Source organism: Marmota marmota, unplaced genomic scaffold (genome assembly GCF_001458135.2).
Source record: "Marmota marmota marmota unplaced genomic scaffold, marMar, whole genome shotgun sequence".
In the NCBI taxonomy this organism is placed as follows: Eukaryota; Metazoa; Chordata; class Mammalia; order Rodentia; family Sciuridae; genus Marmota; species Marmota marmota.
Genome location: NW_026000241.1, coordinates 24,691,666 through 24,716,197, shown reverse-complemented (window position 1 = coordinate 24,716,197; position 24,532 = coordinate 24,691,666). Strand labels below are relative to the sequence as shown.

General features: G+C 39.1%; 1 protein-coding gene across 5 annotated transcripts in view; it reads right to left on the bottom strand.

The window, feature by feature from the left end:
- Nek10 (NIMA related kinase 10) overlaps positions 1 to 24,532 on the bottom strand; it is a 210,725-nt gene that overhangs the window by 52,591 nt on the left and 133,602 nt on the right. For all 5 annotated transcript variants that reach the window (XM_015489627.2, XM_048794821.1, XM_048794822.1 and 2 more), the window contains 4 exons: positions 18,598 to 18,811; positions 6,701 to 6,884; positions 6,516 to 6,602; positions 4,852 to 4,906 (listed from right to left, as the gene is read on the bottom strand). In XM_015489627.2, the coding sequence (XP_015345113.1) occupies positions 4,852 to 4,906; positions 6,516 to 6,602; positions 6,701 to 6,884; positions 18,598 to 18,811 (540 nt within the window). The remainder of the gene's footprint in view (positions 1 to 4,851; positions 4,907 to 6,515; positions 6,603 to 6,700; positions 6,885 to 18,597; positions 18,812 to 24,532) is intronic.

Below are 24,532 nucleotides of genomic sequence, written 5' to 3'. Positions count from 1 at the left end.
CTCATATTCAATAAGGGCCGTCATCTATCTATAAAGTTAATAGAGCTGCTATCAGGACCAGGAAGCGTATGATGCTCCTGTGCCCTGCACTCATATTGCAGTGACAGCCAGAAACAGATGAGCAATATGCCAGCAGAGTGTAGAACTGTTGCAGGAAAGGAATCAAGTGGGGCATTGTTTTGTTTCCATTTTATTTGTTTTGTTTTGCTTGGAAGACGGCTGGACTATGATATTGGCAGGTAGGCCAGGTTGATTCTAGCAAGTCATGATCAAGAAGAATCCATTTCATCAAAGGAAAACTAGATTCAGATTATGAAAAAGGGCTGAGGAGAAAATAGCCACAAGTAAAAATAAGCAAGACATCTGTTAAAGGTGGGAATAATCACAGGTTCTAGGATGGCACAGGGGTCTTTCAGGTCGCATCTTTGATGCCTTATGATCACAAAGACCATAATCATCTCTATATACAGAGATTAGAGACAGAAGCATACTCTCAAACACAAATATGCATCACCAATTTATCAAAGAAGTTGTGAACCACAGGCATCTCTGGTACTGCAAACATCTGATGTCTCAAACCAGCTTGCCAACTCTACCCTGGGTTGCCTTGGCAACAGGAGGCAAGCAGGCATGGAAAAATCTTGTTGCCTGAGCAACCGAATCTTAAAAAAAAAAAAAAAAAAATGGGCTTTAAGCTCTGACTATGTCAAAAGCTGTAGATCCAAGCCAGTAAAGAAGATTTCAGTTCTTTACAGTTAAAGATGGTGGACTCAATCAGACATAACTTTCCTATGTACATATACGAATACACCACAGTTAATATCTACATAATGTATCACCACAAGACTGGGATTCTAATTAGAATAAGAGGCATTCCATGTTTGTGTAAATACATCAAAATATATTCTATTGTTGTGTATAACTAAAAAGAACAAAAAACCTCACAGTAATTTATCTATTAATTAAAAAATATTCGTGGACTGGTACCTATATGCAAGATACTGTGTTCAGGAATGCAAAGATAATCTACACATAGTTTGGAGCATGCTTGATACATAGTAATAAATATCACTTTAATAAGTAAATAAATTTTTTGATGGATTCTCACTGTGTTGTCAAAGTTGGTCTTGAACTCATGGACTCAAGCAATCCCCCCATCTCAGTCTCTCAAAGTAGCTGAGACTATAGGCATGCACCAACCACCATGTCCAGTTCAGATGAATATTCTTAAGAAGGCAATTTTTACAATGACCAGACATTACTAGGATTTTAGTTTAATAGAGGTTGAAATTCTTATGTGCCTTATCAAATTTCACTCTACAGAATGATTTAAGTTAAATAAAATGTGACTTACTGGATTAGAACTGGCATACATACATATAGAATCAATCTATAAAGCTATACATAAAAGCTCATACTCAAAACTGTTAAGCCCATTTGTAATCTTTCCTGGCAAATAGTAATGCAGGCAGAAGATTTTTTAATAAAATTGTTAAATGACTGAAGTTAGAAATTTCAAAGAAATTGGGGAGTGATCATCTCTTGGTCTTACTGTTAATTATATTCCCGAAAAAGTTTGGGTACCTTCCAATTCTAATATTGAGTTTGCCTTTTCTAGCCTTCAAACTTCTGTATTTCCTTCAGGAGGCAGAAGCTGTCCTTTCTAGTTCCATTTGCTCAGGTTTTACCCTGTTGGCCTGACTCATTTGCAAAATAAAGCCTATCCCAAGTTATTAGGGAGTTATTTTAGCTCTTAATTGGTTTAAGTTTAGCTCCTGCTATCTGGAGTGACCAAAGTCAAGAATTTATGCCCAAGCGCTCTCTCTGTACTATTTAGCCAGGGCCAAGTCTGAGTTGTGCTCAGATCAGGTATATACTTTCCTGTGACATCTGTTCACTGGGACCAACTCCCTTTTTTTATGAGCCAGTAAGAGTCTGCAAGAGGGAGAGCTGCCCAAAGTCTCATTATGTTACACTATTTGCTACATGGCACAAAATAGACAAGGAAAAAACCTCTACACGCTCGATTTTCTATTTATTTATTTTTTTTACTCTATTCTGTAGCTTTAGTATCTTCTTTTATATTTGAATTTATCATTTTGCTTCTAAATGTTTTGTAGGATGAGTTCACATTAATAAAACAAGAAAATTCCAAGCAAATTAGACTGAAAATTAATTTAGCTCTATTTAATGTTTTTCTTAAAATTATAAATACATTTTAGAGATCTCTCCTTTTAATTCAGAGAAGACTTAAGAATCACCTGGAAGTCAAAAAATTATTAATTTTCTGCCCTCTCCCCTGACATGAGGTACAGGCTGTCTTTTGTCATAAGCTCTCCTACAGCCTTGCCCTTGTCTGGCATTACACTGTGAGTTCCTTGAGGGAAGAGAGCTTGTCTTAAACTAGCCTGTGTTTCCTGATGTCATGTCATACCACAAGTGCCCTTACATGGCAGAGCTATGCAAATGTTACATCATGTTTTATCTACCTCAGAACATAGTTTCCAAAGTCTCAACCTCAGGGTACAGGCCATTTTCCATTTGTTAACATGTTCATAAACCCAAGTTAAAGCTCACTCTGTAATACTGAAGCCAAGCCCTTATTCAGGGCATGCTGGAACACAGGCAGTGAACATGGGTCATGTATGCAGAGCCTGCCATGCTGGCATGGGCCTGAGGAGTGGTGAGCCAGGGTGCCAAACCCCTCTCTCTACCTCTCCCCGCACATCCCAGCCTGGGGGTATGAGCTGCAAAACAGAAATGGGGGCAGGCCTGAATGGAGGAAAGTTCAGCTCAATTGTTAACCAGTAGCAAGAGTACTTTCCAAGACCTAATTAGCATAAATTTGGACCAATACCACTGGTACTTTTCCAAAACCTGATTATCATAAACTTGAACCAATTGCATTGACCCAAGAGCTACATAAACCCCTACACTAGTACACTCAAGTGGCAACCTGCTATCAGGTCCCCTTTTACCCTATGAGAGTTCTGTCTCTCTGTTCTTTCTACTTGAATAAATCCTACTTCTTTTCACTCTTGCCTTCCATTGACCATAAATTTAGTCTTTTATTTGCAAGACAAGAACCCAGCAAAAAGAAATTGACAGTGAGCTGCTGGTGTCTGCTGTGACACTAGTAGGCATATCCTGCCATTGAGAGCTGCAACATGCCACTCAATAGTAGTGAAGAAGAATCCAGCTTTGCCAGCTGTAACCCTCAGAGCTGACACCAGTAGACGTCCCCTGCCATGATTGGCTGCTAGTAGCACTAAAAGGCCCTTTCTCAGTTGTAGAGGCCTGCAGCTTATACAAACCCCACCTGCAAGTAGAAACAAAGAACCTAGTTTTATCTCAAACTGGTCTCAATATCTCTACTACAGACAGAACTTCTCCTACCTGCTGATTTCAGTTTACCCAATTTTTTTACAAAATGTTTAATGACTAGCTTTTTAAAAACCATCTCAAATCTAAATATATGGTACATATATTCCTTTTTATTTCTTTCTTCTTCTTCTTCTTCTTTTTTTAATAAGGTAGTTTTCCCTGGGTCCCTTTAGAAAATAAGAGTAGAATTATTTGGTGCTGCCAAGATCTCTGAATTCATCTGATTGGAAATCTCCATTTTAATATAAAAGTCTCTTACCTGGGAAGTACAGCCATATGTCATAATTTTCTTTTGTAATGCCCCAGCTCTAACAGTCCCTCTACCTAGCTCTACTCAGCTCTATGTTGGTTGTTCCTGGTGGACCAGACTCCTGAAATCTAGACACTCCTCTCTGCAGAGGCCTAGAACATCCTCTAACAGATAGACACCTCTTTTCTAGTTCTGCAGCTTAACTGTATCTCTCTCTCTCTCTCTCTCTCTCTCTCTCTCTCTCCAGACAAAGAGAAATCTAAATGCCTGCCCTCTCTCCCCTCTGTGTTTTTCAGGCCCACTCTTTGGACCCCAAGCTACTCTGTAACCATACACTGTTAATCTCTTTCCCATTTGAATATCTCTTCTTCATTGGTTTCTTCTGCACAGTTCCAAATACCCTGAGGTTACCTTGATTGTAGGAGGTCCTATTTCATCAAACATCACCCACAAACTTCTCCAGCTTACTCCTCACTCTCTTCAACTGCCTCTACTTCCTGCTGCTGCAACTTTAAGACTACCAACAATCCAGCCTCCTCCTTACCCCATGCCACTGAGACTGTTCTCAAGGTTATCAGGGACTTGCAAAAGCCCAAATCTAATAGTTTTATTTCAGTCCTTACTCCAAAAGACAACTGTTAACTGACACAACTAGTTGTCCTGAAATAATTTATTTCTCTAAAAAAAAGAATATCCCAAGTATATTCTATCATCCCTTGCAGCTAGATGTGGTCAAAAAAGAAAAATCTGGCCAAAATTATGTGTGAACAGTCATGGGCACAACAACTGATCATATTTTTAAAAAGAAAGGATGTGCCCCCAATTCCTTTTTCCTTTTCATGGCCACACTTGCCATGAGGATGAGATGTATACCTTGGGGATGTAGAGGAACCAGATAAAAAGAGCCAGGGTCCCAGACGGCCTCATGGAACTCAACTGTCCCACCCCTGAACCCACAATGAGCTCAGGGAGACTAAGTGACTGAAGGTCACAAAGCTAGAAAAAGGAAGAGCTGGACTAAAATCCAAGTGCAAGCCTAGTACTCTTCCCAGCATGCTCCTTGGTAAGCTGGGAGGGTTGGTTCTGGGAGGTCAGGCTCTGACAGTTTCCATTTTTGTAAGTCCATAGTATCTTCTGGCAATCAGTTTCAATGTAACCACCAATCACTCAGCTCTATAAAGTTTAAAAATACTTCTAGGAGCTCAGCTTGTACATACCTCATTTGGGATTGTCTTTCTCCCCCAGAAGCACTAAAACTTCTCTTTAAAATGCCTGAAACAAGAGAATAAAAATAACTTATGTCCTCTGCAATTTTTTTTCAATGCTGCATTTCTGTTATCTGAGCAATTATACATACTGTAAAGATGCTCTTTGTTCATGAAAGCATCAACTAAAATATAATGTTACAAATTACTATCTATTTGACAGGTTGGTTTAGGGGCCTTTCTCCAAAGAGTAGATGCTAAACAACAACAACAACAAAAAATGTTATTAATAGTTAACAAAATACAATAGCATGTCTGTGTCATAGTCATCCCCCTAAGGCCTTTGCCAAGACAGCTACACATTACCATATACAAATTTAATATACAAATTCTCCCTGGCTCCCTATGCCCTTCCCCACCCAATCACTGTCACCAGGGATAAACAGCACTGACCTCTTAGAACAGAACTGAATTGCCTCTAGAATGTACTATGCATGTTTATATAGATAAAAAGTTTCTCTCATGTAATATTCATGATTTTCCCAATTGCAAATCAAAACATTTTATCTATCAGGTAGGAACTTACAGGGGAAATAGGAACAAGGTTTGGAAATTGTGATTGTACCAAAAAATCTGGAAGATCTAGTCACCATTTTGATGGACCAATGAAGTTTTAAAAAGAAAGGATGTAACTAACTCCTTAGAGTTCCACGGTCATCCTTAGACTACTTTAAACCTTCTTTTTTGAGACTCTCATAGTAGAGTCACTGAGGAGAAAGAATTATTTACTCTTAATTTATTTTGGAGGATTTCTATGTATAATTTCTATATTCTATCAACTTACCATTTTGAGAGAATTATATTTTTTCTCCAACTTCCATTTTTAATATTAAAACCATATTAAAATGGAAGTCTTTCCGTTTCAGGTTTGTATAGTGTATTTGATCCTATCTCTTTTTTAAAAAAGAAATTTTTTTAGTTGTAGATGGACACAATACCTTTATTTTATTTATTTATTTTTAATGTGCTGTTGAGGATCGAACCCAGGGCCTCACACATGCTAGGCAAACACTGTTACCATTGAGCTACAACCCCAGCTCCTAATCCTATCTTTTCTTATCTTTAAATTCTATCTAAATATATATTTTCCTTTTCCGTTTTATTCCTCAGTATGACTATTTTCTTTCCTGTTTCCAATTAGGACTAACAACATTGGATGAATTTATATATCATATTTTTTTCATAGTTCTAAAAACATTTTGTTTTACATTAGTGTTCTTAAATATAATATATCCTGTCACATTAACGTAAGTAAAATTGTACAAAAATGAGTCCACACCAAGGCTAATTTCTTCCACAGGTTTCTGGTCCCTCTGACCAACAAATCATAAAAGGCCATTGCTGTGGTTCTCGTGGTTAGTTCTCATGAAATTGGTTATCTCAGTTCCCCAGTTAAAACCTGCAATTCGCTGGCAGAAATAATGAAACCATCCCTTTGACAGTGGAGGAAATGTAAACCACAGTGCTGGCTGGCCTCTGGGCTCTGTCAGAGACAGATGCGCCTGTCCTCATTAGCAAGACACCTGGAAAACAAACCCAGGCTATGCATTGGGTCTAACTCCCAAACCAATACCTGTTGGGATCCCACAAATAGCAAACTTGTACAGAAAACTTACTGAAGGTCGACTCTTTCAAAGGGCTCGAACTGGAGCCGCTGGAGTTATCCGAAACATCCAACTCATCATCCAGCTCTGAATATATATCTGCACATCAGTAAAAATAAAAAAAAAAAGCAAATGAACCTTGAACCAGAAAGAAGTCAAGAGTGTAATTCATGCTGACACACTGGCCTCAGAAGCACCTTTCTCAATATGCTCCAGGTTGAAGGTATCATCTGACAGGATTTCATCACAGGCCCTGTCCTCGTCCTTCCCACAGGGGGCCTGGAAGCCTTCAGGGGGCAGGTCTGCACTTTCAGAGAGCTCACTTTTCAGGCTGGCTGCGCCACTGCTGCTGCTACTCAAACTGGCCTTCTCAAAGGTTTCCTGGGAAGAAGAATTCAATTTTTAATGCCCATTTCCCCTCTCTCTCCCTCTGCCGCACCTAAAGCCTGTTAGAACATATTTTGAAATGCGTAAAATGGCATTATAAATATTTAATGTAGAAGTAACATCAGTAGTTCCAGCTGTACACCTGCTATGGGATCCATTCAGTCCACAAATACAAAAAAGAAAAAGAAAAAAAGAAAGAAGAAGGAGTAGGTCTACAAGCTACCATTGGATAAAAAGGACTCGAGATAGCAAGAATGCTCTGTAACTAAGACCTAAACAATCTGCTGGGGGAAAAAAAAATTGCACCTCTAAGGAATATAGCATGTACCAATTTAGCAAAAATTTCTCTGTTTTTTTCCTAAAATATTTGCTATCGAAGTCTCTCAGCACCATTGTAGGTGCAAGGAAAACTGGTATTAGACAAAGCCACACCACTGAGAGAGAGAGATGAAGTCCCCTTAATGATGAAGAATGGCAGTCCACTCAGGACTCCATCCATGTTCCCACCTGCCTCACCCTCTGGAACTAGGCACAAGCTCTTTTAGGATCCTCCAAAGGCATGGGGGAGCATTTCCATTATGATACCTCCCCCAGGTCATCAATCCAATCATGGATTATTAGACACTATGAAAAGTACGTCTAAGATTCAATCTAAATAAAGAAGAAAGATCAATGCCATCAAATGTTTGAAGTGCCTATTTTTGTAAGGAAAGACACTAGGGACGCAACTACATGATTCAGGAGAAAAGTGCCCCTTTTTCCTTAACCCAAATAATTCTCTGTGTGGGACTGTTTGCAGCAAACATGAAGGAACTTCTGTGGGGCTGAGCAGCGCCAATAAACCGAAGGCACAGATCACGGAGACCAAAAGGACAATGGAAGAAAAGCCATGGAAGAGGAGAGGTGAACAGCTAGAGAGTGTGAGAAGAAAGCAAAAGTCTGCAGTCATTGAAAGGGGGAGAATTTCTTTCATGAATTGTGTCAAAGATTGATTAGCTACAAGTCAACCACCCTTTCTTTGCTAAAAGGTTCCAATGATGAACGAAGCCCACCTGAGACAGCAGTTTGTGTTTATCGATTTATTTATTTCATATATTCTTTTTTCCTATAATTAAAGTGACACCCACATCCTCAAGGGGCCAATATCCAAAGAGCTCCATGGTGATATGATGTGCAGATGAAGAAAAGACCCCATGGGTAAGTGGAGTCAGAAGTAAACCTATAAATGCTTTCAAGATGAAAAAAGAAAAAAATATATATAAAACATTTTGTGTGTTGTAAACAGTCCATTCAATTACTGTTTACTATCTCTTTTCCCCAAGAATCTTTTCAGTTTCATTCTTCAAAGTTTCATCAAGTTTCTTGTTTCACTGAAGTTAATATGCACCTGAAAGAGCACTTTTACTCCAATTTTCTAGGGCGCGTCTTCCCAATATTCAAAGTGGGGTTTTATGACTCAGAATTCTTCACTCCTGCTTCTTGGATCCACCCTGGTCCTCTAACTTAGAACCTGAGATGGGAAATGCTTTGGACCCTTTTGAGAGAGCTGAATGTGTCCTGCGTAGAAATGTCTCCAGTGCCTAAGGGGAGTAAGGGGCTTCTAATTCCAGCTTCAGCCCTGCCCATACCTAGCTCCTGATACCAAACCCAGGAGCTTCAGGCCTAAAACTTTACCATGAAATTCATTCAGTATTTTCCAAGCCCACCTCTTTTTCTAACCCAATCCATAGAATTCTGATTCCTCTATTCTCAACTGAAGTCATTAAAAATTTACCTAGAAATAACACCCAATTTAAGCACTTCTCCTTATGGTCCTCCTTAAATCTAAATAAGTTATCTCGTGCCCTATTCTAAAGATCATAATTGGCATTTCCAACCCTCTATGGACTAAACACTCAAGGTGTGTCAATGCTATCAATGTTGAAAAAAGATGAGAGAGAAATTTTTAGTTGAGAAAACTTTATTGTGCAAATGCAATTAGATGCAAGAATTCATATATTTCTAAAACTACCCAAGATTTAGTTAAAAAAAAAAAAAGATTTCTTTCTCAAGAATACACATGTATAAGAAATCAGAGGAAGTCAATTTTCTTCACACAACTCAGGAGTGAGGAGAAGCTGTAAGTCAGGCAATTCCAGACTTAAGGCCAGACTTGCCACCAATACCCAAGAATCAGTTGGGCTGTAAATCAGCCATCACTTGCAACTGCCAAAATTGCATCTATGTAGGGCTGGGGTTGTAGCTCAACAGTAGAGCACTTGCCTAGCACGTGCGAAGCTCTGGGTTTGATCCTTAGCACCACATAAAAATAAATAAATAAAATAGAGGTGTTTATTTTTTAAATTGCATCCATGCACAGTTGGGTATTTGTATAAATTCTGATAAAGTGGAATTTACGATCTGAAGGAAGTGCTTTTCTAGACTTTATAAGCATGGAAAGTATAGTAAGAATGTGTAGTTGTTTTGGTTTTAAAAACCTATACGTCTGTAACGATATCTTGTAGCAGCTCTTGCTTTGAAAAATCAATATAGATTTGTCTTTGCTATAAGCCATACGCCACTGTGGGCACATTCTTCCTAATGTGATTTCCGGAAGTTTTCATTTATTTTCTTTCCTTTTAATCCCTCAGCATCTTGCACAATATTTGTGTGTGTGTGTGTGTGTGTGTGTGTGCAGTGCTAGGAATTGAACCCAGGACCTATCAGATGCTAGGCAGGCACTCTACCACTGAGCTACGTCCTTAGCTCCCTGTACAATGTCCTAAATACAGCAAATATTCAGTAAATAGTCCCGAGTTGAGATCAAAGGGAAAGGACCAGAAAAGCAGGTGAAGTTCCTTATAGAATGAATGTGTTTGTAACTTTCATGCTTTTTGATCTCGCCCAGAAGCCTACGTCATGAAGTACCCTTAAGGGCTGAAGGGATGATCTGGTGATGCACCTGTGAGTAGGAGAAGACTTCTCCCTTCCTATTTCCCATCTGTACTTCTGAGAAGTAGTAAAGCTCATCTGTCTTCCAGGTGGCCACTTTAGCAATGACAATATGCCCTTATAACCCAGCAGGCACTGGCCAAAGGCAGAGGATGATTGAATGCTTTTGCTCTAAACATTGAGGCCACAAAGATGTGCTCATAAGATACCTCTAACAAGTACATAAGCTTATAAAGGGATTTAGGTGAAGGATGGAAGGAAGGAAGGAAGGAAGGAAGGAAGGAAGGAAGGAAGGAGCAACTTTGTGGGATAGAATTTGGCTGCTATTACTTTTTTTACTTTCAAATTACTTAAGACTTTTCAAGGAATAAGTAAGAAAGAAAGGAAGTTAACTATTTTTTTTTTTTTGCATCTGCATCTCCTAGGAATGGATGGACACATTCTGTGCATCAATATGGCAGCAAGGAGAATACAATGCAATCAGACAATAGAATTATCACTGATATGGAAATCACCACTGTTATGAGACACTTCCTGTCACAGTTCTGGTATAGGCACAATTATGTTTAGCTCAGTTTTTCTCATTATAATGTAATTTTTATGTGTGCAGCAGATCATAATACATTTTTAGTTGAATAGCAATTCTCACAGTAACAGACTGATTTTGTCCAAATTAACTGTGACAGTGTGGGAAAGAATAAAGAGCCCATTTTATTAAAACTAGTGCATTTTTAAAAAATTGCCCAGAATGCTAGTTTTATAAGAGGGGAAGAAAAGCCAGAAATAAATATAAAGCATAATATCAGCTGGAGCCTATAGATGTTTTACTTTAGAATCATAAAAAATAAACTGTTTCTTGGCTTGCAACATGGCTTGGTGGTAAAGCACTTGCCTGGCACGAGTGGGCATAGTGGTACACACCTATAATCCCAGTCACTGGGGAGGCTAAGGCAGGAGGCTCACAAGTTTGAGGCCAGACTCAGCAACTTAGCAAGGCCCTGCTTTAAAATAAAAGATAAAAAGGGCTGGGGATGTAGCCATCACAGTCTGTCCTAGGTAAGGAACTGTGCAGAAGTAAGGAAATTTTGTAGGTGACATAAATGTTCTGAATCTCGTTTTGGGTGAGGATTACACATGGGTCAAAAGCCACTGAACTAAGCACTCAAAGATTTGTCCATTTTACTGCATATAAATTACACGTTAATTTAAAAAGGGAAGATGGAGAGTGGGTACCAGAGTTGCGTCCCTGCGTGGGACCCTATCAGGCACTGCTGTAGCTTCTCAAAACATAACAAGTATAGAATATTCCCAAACCAAGTCATGATTTTTCCTGATACTTCTTTCTCTGAGTCATTACTTGTTGCATTTTCACAGCCTTGGGGGAAATTCAGTCAACAATTAACCAGACAATAAAAACAAAGATGTTCACAAAAATATTGTCCTTTTAGAACACATCATTTTCTACATGGCTTAATTTAATCTCTTAGCAGAGGACTGCAGACACATACCTTTGGTAGTGTGCTCAGCAATTGCAATTGGCATCTGGTATAATAAAAAAATAAAGCAACTCAGACAAATAAATGTTTTTTAAAAATGTGCACTAAGAAAATGAGCATTGGGATATCTGCATATCTGTTCAATTACGTGGTCAGCAATAAAGATATCTGAGAATTTAGGAAAGATATCAAATACCTGTCATAGAGTTTGCTAAGAACACAAGACAGGTAATACCAGAGAACTGCAGTAAGAATCCCACAATGAACTGAATTTCTGAAGAGTTCATGGTTTTAAAAAATAATCTTTGCTGGTGAGTGCTTTGTTCTCTAGGATAGAGGGAATTTAAAATCACACTTGTATGCACTACATTTCAACTGCTTGACAATATTAGGTTATCACAGAAATCTTTTTTTTAACTCTCCCAAAGCTTAGAAAAAATTTCTAGAACTTACTATGTGAAGATTTATTCATCATCTCAAGTATGGGATAATTTACCAAGATAGAATCAGGTGTGCAGTTTTGTTTTGGTTGGCTTTGTTGAAAGGCAATTTAGGTAGACCTGTGGAGTATGGCAGAGAGAGATAATCCTAGATAATCTGGGTGGATCTGATTTGATCCGTTGGCAGGTCTTTAAAGCAGAGCTGAGGGTTCTCTGAGATGAAGAAATCCCACCTGTGCCCTAGATTCCCAGGCTGCTCCTCCCCTTGGCCCTCCCCCAAGGATCTCTGGAGTTGCCTCTCCAGCCCCGACAATCATGGAAGCCAGTTCTTTGCAATATATCTATTGATATGTATCTCCTACTGGAGCTGCTTTGCACATTTTCTGCAGGCCTGTTCTTCACGTGGCATAATATTAGCATAATTGGCTACTGCCTCTTAAACACCACAGCATTCAAAGTCACAGGGATAAACAACAGTGATACCCCACCACCCCTGACACGTACATTTCCTAAAGAGCCCTGGTGGGCAGTGCAGAGATGGCAAACGGACTGTATCACCAGTAGAGGCGAGGGATTGACTAGAGGCAAGAATGTTGGACATGGTAATGATTTACTGTGAGATAATGAGAATGAGAACTGAAAGGTTAAGATGGATTTGTTATTAGCATGTCTGAGGCTAATAACAAATTCAATCCCCAGAGGTTTAAAAACAGAAGATGTCAGATATTTCAAAGATAGACTTGGTAGCACTTGATCAAAAAAGGGAGGTAGTATTTGAGGGAGCATGAATTGAAGAAGTTAACATCCCAAGGTAATCGGGGATAGAACAGGAGTCCATTAGGGGAAGAGAATCCATTTGCTGGGGAACTTGCCGAGTGTGAGCACCTGTTAGACATGCAGGCAAACAGCAGTTTGAAATTAGGACCTAGTACCTAGGATCAGAGAGGCAGCTCTGGAGAGTCAGAGAATGGGTGTGGAACTTGTGCCATGAAACACATGCTGGTGGGCTTTGCAGGTTTAAGAAGTTCTGTACATTTCTCCTCCCAGTGCTCTTCCTCCATTGAGACAATGCTGAGGTTTACAGATCCAAAAGAGGGCACTGGAATGTAGCTTAGAGGGAATGCTTGCCCAGCATATGTAAGACCCTGAGTTCCATCCCCAAACAGCGACAGAAAGGGGGTGGGAGGCAGGCCCAAGAGAAGACAGGGTGAATATGGAGGGGCAGTTTATGAGAGGGTGGGAACTAAAAAGTTTGTCGGAAGCTCAAGGAAGAAATCTGATAGGAGGCTAAGAAAAAATGAGGACATATGAAAGTGTTCTTGTTTTTTCCTCACATCCACTGCAGAAATGGATGTGGTGCTGGAAGGCCACCACCATACTGGGGCCAGAGAATAGACTGCTTCAGCAAGGCTCTACCAAGGTAGTCACCACAGGGCCTCAAAGAAGAACAAGAATAGTGACCCCATGGTGGGAGAGGGTTGGGGCATCCTGGGTCATTCAGTGGGTTTAAACCACGATAAGAAAACAGACCCTGAGTTACTGCTGCCATAAACATTTAACATGAACGCAGGTCGGTGTTCCAAATCCACCCAAGGGCAGCAGAGGCCAAGAGAGGAAGGCAGCACACTGAGCCCTTCCCCGTCTCCCATGGACAGAGGGACACTCACCCTTCTTCCTGTACCCAGCTGCCATCTGGTGAAGAGGAGATGGAAAAGAGAAACTTTGGAACAGGAAAGGAACTTTTAAACCAAAAGAGATTGATGTCATCGGTCTGATATAATTAATACTGGCTTTATCTTCCTGCTATCAGCAGGAACAGTGGTTCAAACCAAAATGATATATGATTACAGAAAATGAAGTTCCCATTTTGCACAACTGATTTTGCCCAAATTCATATGAAATGAAAAACTATGGAGCTTAATCAAGGCTAGTGCAAAAAAGAAAAGCAGAATGTCTCATGTTAAGAGGACTGGACTGGAAGAGAAAAATGAGAGTTTTTAGATAGATAAGATAAAAAGAAGGATGGAGAGTTTATTGGAAATCATCAAACGAAAAAATCAAGAAGGGGATATGTACCATCAACAAGAATTAGCCTGTAATTTGGCGACTTGTTTGTTAGGTACTTTGAAGAAATTCAAGGATTTAGTCCACACCATCCAAACTCCCCAACAAGATATTCGCAAACTTCTACCATGTAGAACTCAGACTTTTCAAACTATAAATATAAAAAGATGCACTGTAAATCAGCAAATCCAAGTTTCAGTCCTGGAGTTGTCAGTAATGAGCCAGATGACCTTGGACAAGTCTCTTAACGTCTCCTGGTGTTCCTTTCCTTACCATTTAAAGCATCAAGACACTTTAATCCCTGGTCTTAAATGAGCCAGAGTGGAATATCTGGAGTTTCTGCACTTTTATTTTTCTTTCCCATCCAGGAGTGACTTTCATTTCCAGTGACGAAGGCCCGGTCTTCCCTGTTTGCTCAGGGAGCCTCCCTGTGGTATCCCCACATACCTCATTTGTTATCTACCCAAACTGTCCTGAATCATTAGCAGTTTCCTCCCAAATACGTTTATCTGTCTGGTCTTCCCAAGTATATTATAAGCCACTTCACTACTGGGGTCATTGTTTGTAATTTTTTATAACCTTCATAATACTGAGCATAATGATTTACATTCAGAAGACATTAAACAAATCTTTGTTCTTTCATTATTAATTTAAGACAGCAAGCATTTTTCATTTTTCTCTGTCACTCCCTGATAGTCGATTATGGATGTAAAAGCAGTTTTCCAAACTCAGTGAACTTGCCAAACTAGTGAAAAGAAATCATCATTTGGCTTTAAAACAGGGGTGGTGAAGATGAACCACGGGGAGAGAAGCAGCCCCTGAAGATCAGGCCCTGCAGACACACGCTCTGCTCATGAGTTCTACTCACGGTCTCCCTGGAACATTTAACTCAACTCCACTTATATGTGTAAACAGATGATTTGTTACTCCTGCAAATATCCGTTTAAAGTTGAATCCCCCAAATCCCCAAAATTGGGACAGAATGAAAATTTTCATGATTCTCCAGGTTTTTTGTGATCAAATTTTTCTGATGCTGATCCTTCTATTTGCAATATCCTCTTTAGAAATGTCTGTAACGGATTTTTTTTTTCTCCTCTCATGTAGAATAATACACCCAAGGTAAGGATTTTGTGTGTTCAACACATAGTGGCAAAACACGAGTCATGGTTTGGCCACAATACCCTCTCCATTATGAGGCCTTTTAATTATTGGATGAGAATTATTCTATTCTTGGTTAATTCTTATCATTCTCAACTCTGTGTTCTCCTTATGATCTCTTATTTTGTTTTTGTTTTTTATTTGTTCAAGTTAGTTATACATGACAGTACATTGTACATTAATGGAGTATAACTTCTCATTCATCTGGTTGAACATGATGATGAGTTACACAGGTCATGTAATCACATATGCACACAGGGTAATAATGTCCTATTCATTTTACTATTATTCCTATCCCCATACCCCCTCCTCTCCCATCATTCCCCTTTGTCTAATCTAAACTACTTCTATTCTCTATTCTTCCCCCCACCCTGTCCCCTGTTGCCCTTATTGTGAATTAGCATCTGCATATCAGAGAAACATTTGGCCTTCCATTCTTTGGGATTGGATTATTTCACTTAGCATAATATTCTCCAGTTCCATCCATTTCTCAGTGAAAAATGCCATAATTTCATTCTTCTTTAAGGCTGAGTGATATTCCATCCTAAGAAAACCTGGAGTGGAACCACCATTTGACCTAGTCATCCCACTCCTAGGTTTATACTACAGTGATGCAGCCACATCAATGTTTACAGCTGCTTGATTCACAATAGCTAAACTATGGAACCAACCTAGGTAGCCTTCAACAGATGATCTCTTATTTTGAATTACAAAAATTAAAAAGGTTAACTAATGTTCTTCAAAAGGAAAAAGTCTTGCTTCACTTTCTCAGTGGGTAAACTGCAGCACATAGGAGAGAACATCATTAGTGAAGATGTCTCTGCCCTTTTGAAATACGTATTTGTTCTTGTCTTTACTGGCCTATTAAGAAAATTGCCATAATTAAGAATAAGCTAAAATGTGAGAGTAAATAGCATACTCACCCATGAGACTGGAGCCTTTAATGTTCTTATCAATTGTTTGCTTACCCACTGGTTTGTAAAATTTCAGTAATTCACAGATGGATCCTCTTATTGGTGCTGGGAATTCATAAAGTTCCACTGAGCCCACTAATTTCTGTTCCCTTTCACTACCATTCATCATTGGATTGTGTAACTCCATTTTTGACATTAACAGCTCTGGGAGAACATTCTACTATACTTGAAATGAAACAATCATAATACTGCTTAAGAAAAAAAGATATAACACTTTGTACCCATAATTCTGCCAGCAATGGTGTGAAAGTAAATTTTTAAAAATAATAATTGGTACCCAGAGGACAATGCCAATTAACTGCATACTTTCGTTTGATGAAAAGCAATATTTCCTCCTTGGTTCTTTAATCAAGTTGTCTTTTGTTTTTGTTTTTGTTTTTTTCCTTTTAGTTAATGTCTGGTTAATCTTGAAAGAAAAAATTGTCAGCATACTTAAAAATAGTACAAGGGGAGAAGATATTTTGACTCTTTAAAGCAGTAATAAAAACTGTGTTTTAAAGTAAAGCATTTCTTTATGGTCCAAAAAAGACTGAGTGTGCTCCCTTGCAGGTACTCTGTGAGGCTGGCTAACAGTAGATGCTCAATAAATGTGTATTAACCGCATGATTGACAAACACATTTAATGTTAATGACCACTTGGACAAGATAGCATTCACTTTTACAGCAACGAACTATTCCTCTGGCATATGCTTTACTCATTCTACAAAATTGATGCTACCTTAAAATTTTTTGCCATTTTTTGAAGCTGTATAGTATATTCAAACACAATAATTTCCTTAATCCTAATACCCTAGAAAGTAGGTAGAATTTTCCCCTAATCCACAGATGAGGATATAACCTGAAGAACCTCACAGCCTCTCCCTTGACTCTGGAGCTTTCCCTTTGCCTTACCTGGCCACGGTCCAAGAGTTAAATTTCTACCATTAAACTGTCTCTCATCAATCAAAATATTGAAGGATGAAAAAAATATGGTATCTTGGATTTGCTTCAAAATAATCTGGGAAAGTCAGGGAGTAGGAAGTTCATGGGGATAGAAAAGACGGAAGATTTACATCAAGTAGCTAATGGTTGAAGCTGAGTGGGCTTTGCTTCTATGTTTGAAAGTTTCCATAACACAGAATTTTCTTAAATAACTGAGAACCGAAAATAAAGAAATATATGAAATAGTCCTTCTCAAGGTGTTTTGCTCAAGATAAGAGGATTTTTTTTACTGTTTGATTTTAAACTAACTCCACCCACCCCCATGTCAGCCACACAAACCTAATGTTAAGTGACTCTTTCACATCCCACTGGAAGTTGGTTTACGTAGCTTTGCAGAGTGGAACTTAATAGAAGGCTCCAGATACTTAAGACATATAAAAATAGCTAACTCTCTTGCAGTCTAGTCTACTATTAGGAAAGCATCGTGGCACACATAGAGCAATGTATTTCTTATTGTTGCCTGGCTTTTAGAGTCAGGCAGTAAAATAACAAGCCATAGTAAGCTCCCAGTCCCCGTGTATGAGATTTAACTGTGTTCATTCAGAGAAATAACTGCAAGTTATATGCTCCTAAACATAAGCTGAGGCCTTCGAAAATCATCATGGATTGTTCTATGAAGTTACATTAAGGTGGCTCAGCATTTAAAGCAATGGAGGTAAGAGTTCCCTCCAAAAGAAAACTACATTGAATCTTCAACTTCTGGAATCCAAACACCTCAAGAGAAACCCATGAAACAGTAGTGCTCTCCTTCTTTTTAGAAAGAAATTCACTGGAATTACTGTTATTCAAGAAGACAGAACTTCTTTGAGCTCAACTTCTTATAAAATTTTACCAGCTGAAGTACAACAAGTCTTCTGGTCCTGGGAAGGAATTTAATGATCAGGTACCTTGACCAAGAATTAGTTTTATGATCCTTCTTCCTTGGGCACCACTTTGAGGACAGAGGAAAAGAACACTTGGTCCAAAGGATCCCTTCCATGGTCCCTGCTGGGGGAGACCCAGAGCACAAGCAAACCATGGATCCTGGGTCAAGGTTAAAACAAAGGCACATAGGTGGGGAAAGAAGGCAGCAACAAGAGCATGACTGAGACCCCTGCTGGCACATGTGGAAATCCATAGCTTTAGCAGCGTTTCTTCAAGCCATGTTCAGAAACATGGTAAATATCAAAATAATCTACAGGTTACTAGCAAAAAATTAAAAATACATTCTGATTTGAAGCATTGTAACTTTTTCATTACCACAAAGAGCAATGGCAGCAATAACAGAGAGACCAGTAAAAAAATTTTAAAGACAAAAGTTATTTCCATCTCTGAATTAACTCCCATTTCATACATGTTCCCAAAGGTAGTGATTGCTAAAGAAATTAAATATAAGCATCCACAGCTGTTTCCACAAAGACCATAATTTAAACTTGAAGAACTGCTGGGAGAACTTTTTGACACCTCTGATTTTGTAAAAATATACAATGAAGTATGGATTAGTTGTTTTGGAAGGCCAGTCATATTGAGTTATTTATATCTTTAAAATATAAAAGGGATATAATCTGTAACTACATAATACTGAAATATTTCATGTAACAAATATTTTCCTAACTTTGGATTTTCCTCAAAACAAGCCAGAATATCTTTAGATAGTCTAGTAGGTCGAGAGATGAGCACTCACGTGAGATAGCAGAGCCAGCTCATGGTGACATGTGACAGCGTTCCTGTTGGCTTCCATAAAATATCTCTGTGTGCGCCTCCGTTCCCGTTCCAGTTTCTTCTCCAAGGCCAGCTGGGATGTCGATAAGTTGTCTAAATACTTCATCATGACATCTGATATCATTGAACTGACTTCTACAATGTCGGGACGGATTTCTGCATCAGGAGTCAGGCACCTGAGACAAGGGATGAGCCAATTACAACAATGAATGAATGTCAGGATCAGACCTGGGATGTGGAAGGTCAAGATTAAACTATGCTACAGAGTCCACCATGGTATCTGCACCCAAGAAAACCCGGATAAGATAGGAATCAAACATAAGTTTGAATCCAACACTTCCCAAAGGGTATTTAGAGAGCCAGGGAGAGAGAGGGAGGCAGGACTGTTTCTTAGCATGTAGGCAGGTAGGCAAGGGCCACAGGTTGGGTGTGAAGCATAGGCAGAGGGGCTCATCATCTCCTGTGTGGGTCAACTGCCTTCTGAAGTTATTCTCAGCTCACTGGTCAGTAGAACAAAGAGGGACCCCAATACACAGTCCCTGATGATCACCTTTGATGCACCAAAAGGAAGGACAGTTTGGGTGGGGGGGGGGCGGGGTGTAGGGTCACAACTTATTGGCCTTTTCCAGCTGAATGTTGTCATTATTAACACACTTTGATGATTCAGTCTTACAAAACAAAACACAAAGTCATAAATATAAAATATAATCCTATTACTTAGAGGTTGAAGATGTCTATCATAGGGTCAAAATAAAACTGGATCAACTTTTTAAATTATGGAACTTCGCTGGGCATACAAAAGAGCAGTCCCCCAAACCAGGAGGTCTGAACTGAGAACGAGAGGCCTGCCTGGCAGCACAGTCTGTAGAACATAAATGAGGAAGTATCTGAACCTTTTTTTGTGACTGGCTGTTACATGTCATTCTTTTTAAAGCAACTGGGAGTGTTTAAGTTGATTCGACTGTGGAGGATTGGTTTGATTTCACTGAATCATGCTGACAAGGATATGAAGTTTATATTTTGCATTTTGTTTATGATAGGAGATAGAATTTCAGGGAAATCGTGGTGATTGAAGTTTTGGATGAGCAGTTATAGACAGTCTGCCATAGGGCACCTTCAAACTGTCATCTTCAATTTTATTTGTCTTTAACAAAAGTAATTTAAAGTAACTAATTTGACACATTGCACGCTAATATTTCCTGTGATTTTGGAAGTATATCACTCAGTATAGTAAAGGGAGTATTGTTCATGTTACAGAAGCCAAATACCCAGATCATTCAATTCCTTCCGGTATCTACAATAGAATGTTATCTATTTTTTAATTCAAATTCTCCAATTGTACTGAATGATGCATACTTTTCAATCAAATTTAACTTGAATTTTGAGGAAAATACTAACTTTCACATCAGTATTTGACTTAGCAACACATCCTCACTCAATCTATCTTTTGCCTGCACTGCTTTCTCCATCAGTCCACAAATATTCTTCACAACAGAAGTCAAAATGAGACTCAAAATGATAATTTGCCAATGATTCCCTCTTATTGAGTTTATTAATCACGACTAAATCACATAAGAGTTTTAATCAGATTCTAAGACACTATCATTTTATGATCTGTGTTCATGCTTTTTCTTTTTCAATTCTAAGGCAGTGGGCTCGCACTATGGTTATAATAGGCACTTTGCACATCTGCTGAATTCATATTTAACAAAGTTCACTCTGTGCATTTGTTATGTACAAATATAGGCAAGAGACTGTGGGAATAGGGCCAGCTACATAGTCTGTGGGTATCCCCTGCAAATGAAAGCAGGGATCTCCAGTAGGAACTGGAGAAGTCAAACTGCCCTTCTTACAGTTCAGCATCCCAACTGATGTTAGATGAGCAAACCTCAAGAGATTACAATCTCTATGCAGGTGGGATGCACTTGGAACACAGACCAGGGGTGGGAAGAGGCTCCCCCTGAGTTGTCCACCAAGTGTGCCATGATGTTGCCAGCCTAGTCAGGAGAGGTCTTTTATTTGCTTCCCAAGATGTAGCAGGGCACTTGCTCCATCCTGACATGCATGGGGTTATTAATGATGGTGGGATGTGATGATCATTATTATCCAAAGTACAGGTATGAAGACACGAATTGGTGTGAATATACTATGTATACAACCAGAGGTATGAAAAATTGTGCTCTATATGTGTAATAAGAATTGTAATGCATTTCACTGTCATATATAAATTAAAAAAAAAAAAGAATTTCAGGACCTTATATACAAAGTCTTAAACCTCAAACTCAGGACCATTTGAGCACAGGGGATTGCACTAGTCACAGGCACATAAAGCCAATTCTGTGCTGTGCTATGATGACATATTTGTAAAGTTTCTTGCTTTTGCTCATAATCACAAAAGAAGCTAAGTTGTTGAAATTTGCCTTTTAATTAAATCAGATTCTTCATCTGCTTTCACTTAATTAGCCAAAAAGATTAAAGCTGCTAAAATTCTAGGTTGCCCTAGTGTTATTTTGACTACCTTGTGAGAAAAAAAAAAAAAACAACCCTGCATCTAGACCTTTTGTTAGCACAAACATTATAAATTTTCAGGTTGCAAATATTTAAAATAATTCAAGAGGACATTAGCAGGTAAATTGTTAGCTGAGTTTTTTTTAACAAAAAGCAGCATAAGTTTGTTTCAGAAATCATGTGGTTATTTTAAAATATTATGGTAAATGGGAAGAGAAATTACCTCCCTCTCCTGGCATTTAGCTATCTCCTCCTCTCCCAAGGCTCCTCCCCAACCTATATTTGGCCTCATTAGAAAAGGTACCAGCAGGGAAATGTAGTTTAGCATCATAATTAGTATGAAGGGCCTGGGTCAGATTGAAAATTCCTCAATAGCTTCCAAGTCCAGTAAGATAAAATTAAAATTCCCAGAATGCCATGTAAGGTCCCAGTTGATCTGGTACTTTATCTCCCTCCTCACTTTCCCATCTCCCAGCAACACATCAAATGCTCCTACCTGCACTTTTCCAAACAGTCCAGGGCTCTCCTATGCCACATATTTCTTTGCTTATTTTAGACCATCTGCCTGATTTTTCTTCTTGATAGTACCCTGAGCTTTCCCAGATACCATCCCTTATCTTCCTGCCCAAATCCCCATTTTCAGGTCTCCATTAGGAAGACTATTTGGACTGCTTTCAGAAAGACTTACTGTTCCTCTTTTATATGTTCTCAATGCACTGTGTGCATTTGAAGTACTTAAAACTATCATGATTATTTGTCTTGCAATGGCCTGATTCACCGCTGGAGGGGAAACTTCTTGAGGGGCAAGAGGTGTTTCCACCGCCACTATGATCTTCTCAGCGTGTGAAATGGAATCTGGGTGCTGACAGGTATCCAGCAATGAGTGAATGAATGAAACAAACTCAGCACCAACATCTAAAGAACTGACCTATCCATAGCCCAAATGGATTGGCCAGAGCCTTGTGGCCTCCCAGGAACATCTCCAATCAGAAGTTTCAGTCTAGCCTCATTGCTCTGAAATAACTCCCAGCTTCGGTTATTTCAGAGTATTTCCACTGAGTGAGTGAATCAAAGTCATAACACACACTGGAGATTGATAGAATATCTTCAGCCTGTATGATGCTCCAATGATAATCAGATAAGCATCAAGTCTTGTTCTGAAAAAAATATGGGATGTTCCCCTCTCCCCACCCACTTTGTCCCCACAACACTCTGAGAGATGAGCTGGGGAAAAAAAGTAAGAGGAATACAATGTTCAATTGTATTCATTTCATGTTTTATGAAACAGAGTTGAAGGTGGGGTAAGAAATGTAAAGATGGCTAGCATTAGCTTCTTTAGTCGTTATGACTACCTCTGAAACAAAGCGCCAGACAGCTTATGCAACCAGGCGCAGAGAGAGAAAAATAAGGCAATTGGAATATTTTGTGCATAAAAGGAAATGTTCTTCCTTTTAAAAAAGAAAACAGACAATACTCTCCTAAGAGTGTACTGGAAGGTAAAAATAGTCATGCTGGTACTGAGCAGAGCAACAAGATGTATTTATTTTCTACCCCAAACTCCAGAGCTGCTAAGTTATTCTCTTAATTTAAAAGCTTGCTAGAAAAGAAAAGTTTCGTTAACAAAATGTGCTTATATGCCACATCAACAAACAGGAAAAAGGAAAGATCCTGCACATTAGAGATGCAAATTGTGTGAGCTCTACTTGACAAGAATGAGATGATAGTAAAGTGGAAGAAAGAAGATAGACGTGACTGAAGCAATGAACAGTTTAAGAATGATTACAGTAAACTTTCCCCTCTCTTCAAAGCCTCTGTCAAGCTACAGTGATTGGCTCTGAACCTAATAATTTGCTGAGATTTTAATTGCATATGTCCCTTGCATTGTTCCTTGAAGAAAACGGGAGGCTAAGAAAATAGGAAATTTGAAACTGTTCCCTAATTCTTTTGGAACTTCACTTTTAAATACTAAAAATCCAAAGCAAATTAAACATGCAATCGCATGTAACTCACAACTGATTTTGGTTTTATGTCAAATTTCCTAAAGATAAAACTTTGCGATTGTGAACCCAGACAATGAGGAGTCTTGAATAGCTTGAAATGAAAATAATGTCTGTTACAGAATGCACCCTGCAATCTTAATTTACAGTCAGTTGCAAAATTAAATTGTCAGTTCTAACTTTATATGGCATCTTAGTATTTTAAATGGAAAGCACCTTCAAAAACATTTCATCTGGAATCCCCTAATAGGTGATCATTCACCCTCTGGTGACAGTGAGCTCACAACCCACCAGTGGCCTCCTGTACTGTGGATGCCTCTAATTCTGGCCTACACTTTGTCATGGTGAGCTGACCTTATCCTGCTTGTAACTGTTACCCCCTTTAGGTCTTTGCTCCTTATTCTGAAGCTCTATGGAATAAAGCCCATTCTTCTCGTATTTTCAAAATCATTCCACTTTCCCACTTAATCAAAGTATTTTGAATCTTCTTAGGATCATGCCCTCAAAGATGCAGACAACATCCACCCTGTGGTGGTAACGATCCCACCTCTCTCCTCCTCCTCCACCACCACTCCATCAGTCACCATCAACTGTGATCTCCTCTTCCATTCTCATGCCCTCCCTCTGCTCCCCGTAGAGCAGCCAGCATGGTCTTTGCTAAATAAGACATTTCACTATGCGTCAGTCTGCTGAAAACCCGTCAGTCCTCCCTGCAGTGCTCCAGTTAAAGATCCAGAATCCACAACACAGTCCACAGCACCTACAGCCTCTGGCCCTTGTTGCCCTCCCTGCCCCAAATCATTTGCTGGCTCCTTCTTCCTTACTTGAGATGCTTCATCTCCACTTTCTTCCCATTCCTCAAATGAACCAGTGAAGCTTTCACAGATGCTGGTCCAGGAAATGCTTTCTCCGCCCTGTTCACCATTTGAGAATTATGGGTTATTCAGGTCTCAGGTTACATGTCCCTTCTTCAGAAAAAACAGTCCCCAAATCCTCGTACTAAGCCAGGTTCTTCTACCTTCTCTCAAGGCCCTCTTTACTGCCCTTCATCACATTTATAATTTGTTTTTTTTTTACTTAATTCTGCAAATAATATCATATACTTTCATGGCAGTATCCTATTTCAGTTGTCATTTCACATAATAATGTTATTAATAACACTATCTAACTTTATAGAGGTTTTACAACATGCAAAGTGTGTCAGCAGCATTATCTTAGTTAAGCTTCAGAACAAAGCCCACGCAGTAGTTAATATTGCTAGCCACACAGCACAGACGAGAAAATGAAGCTCAGACAAGTTAAAATGAGTGGCAGAAGAGGGTTTAGAAGCCAATGCAGTCTAGAACCTAATGATGCTCTAAATTTTTGCACTGTATGTTGCTATCTGACTCC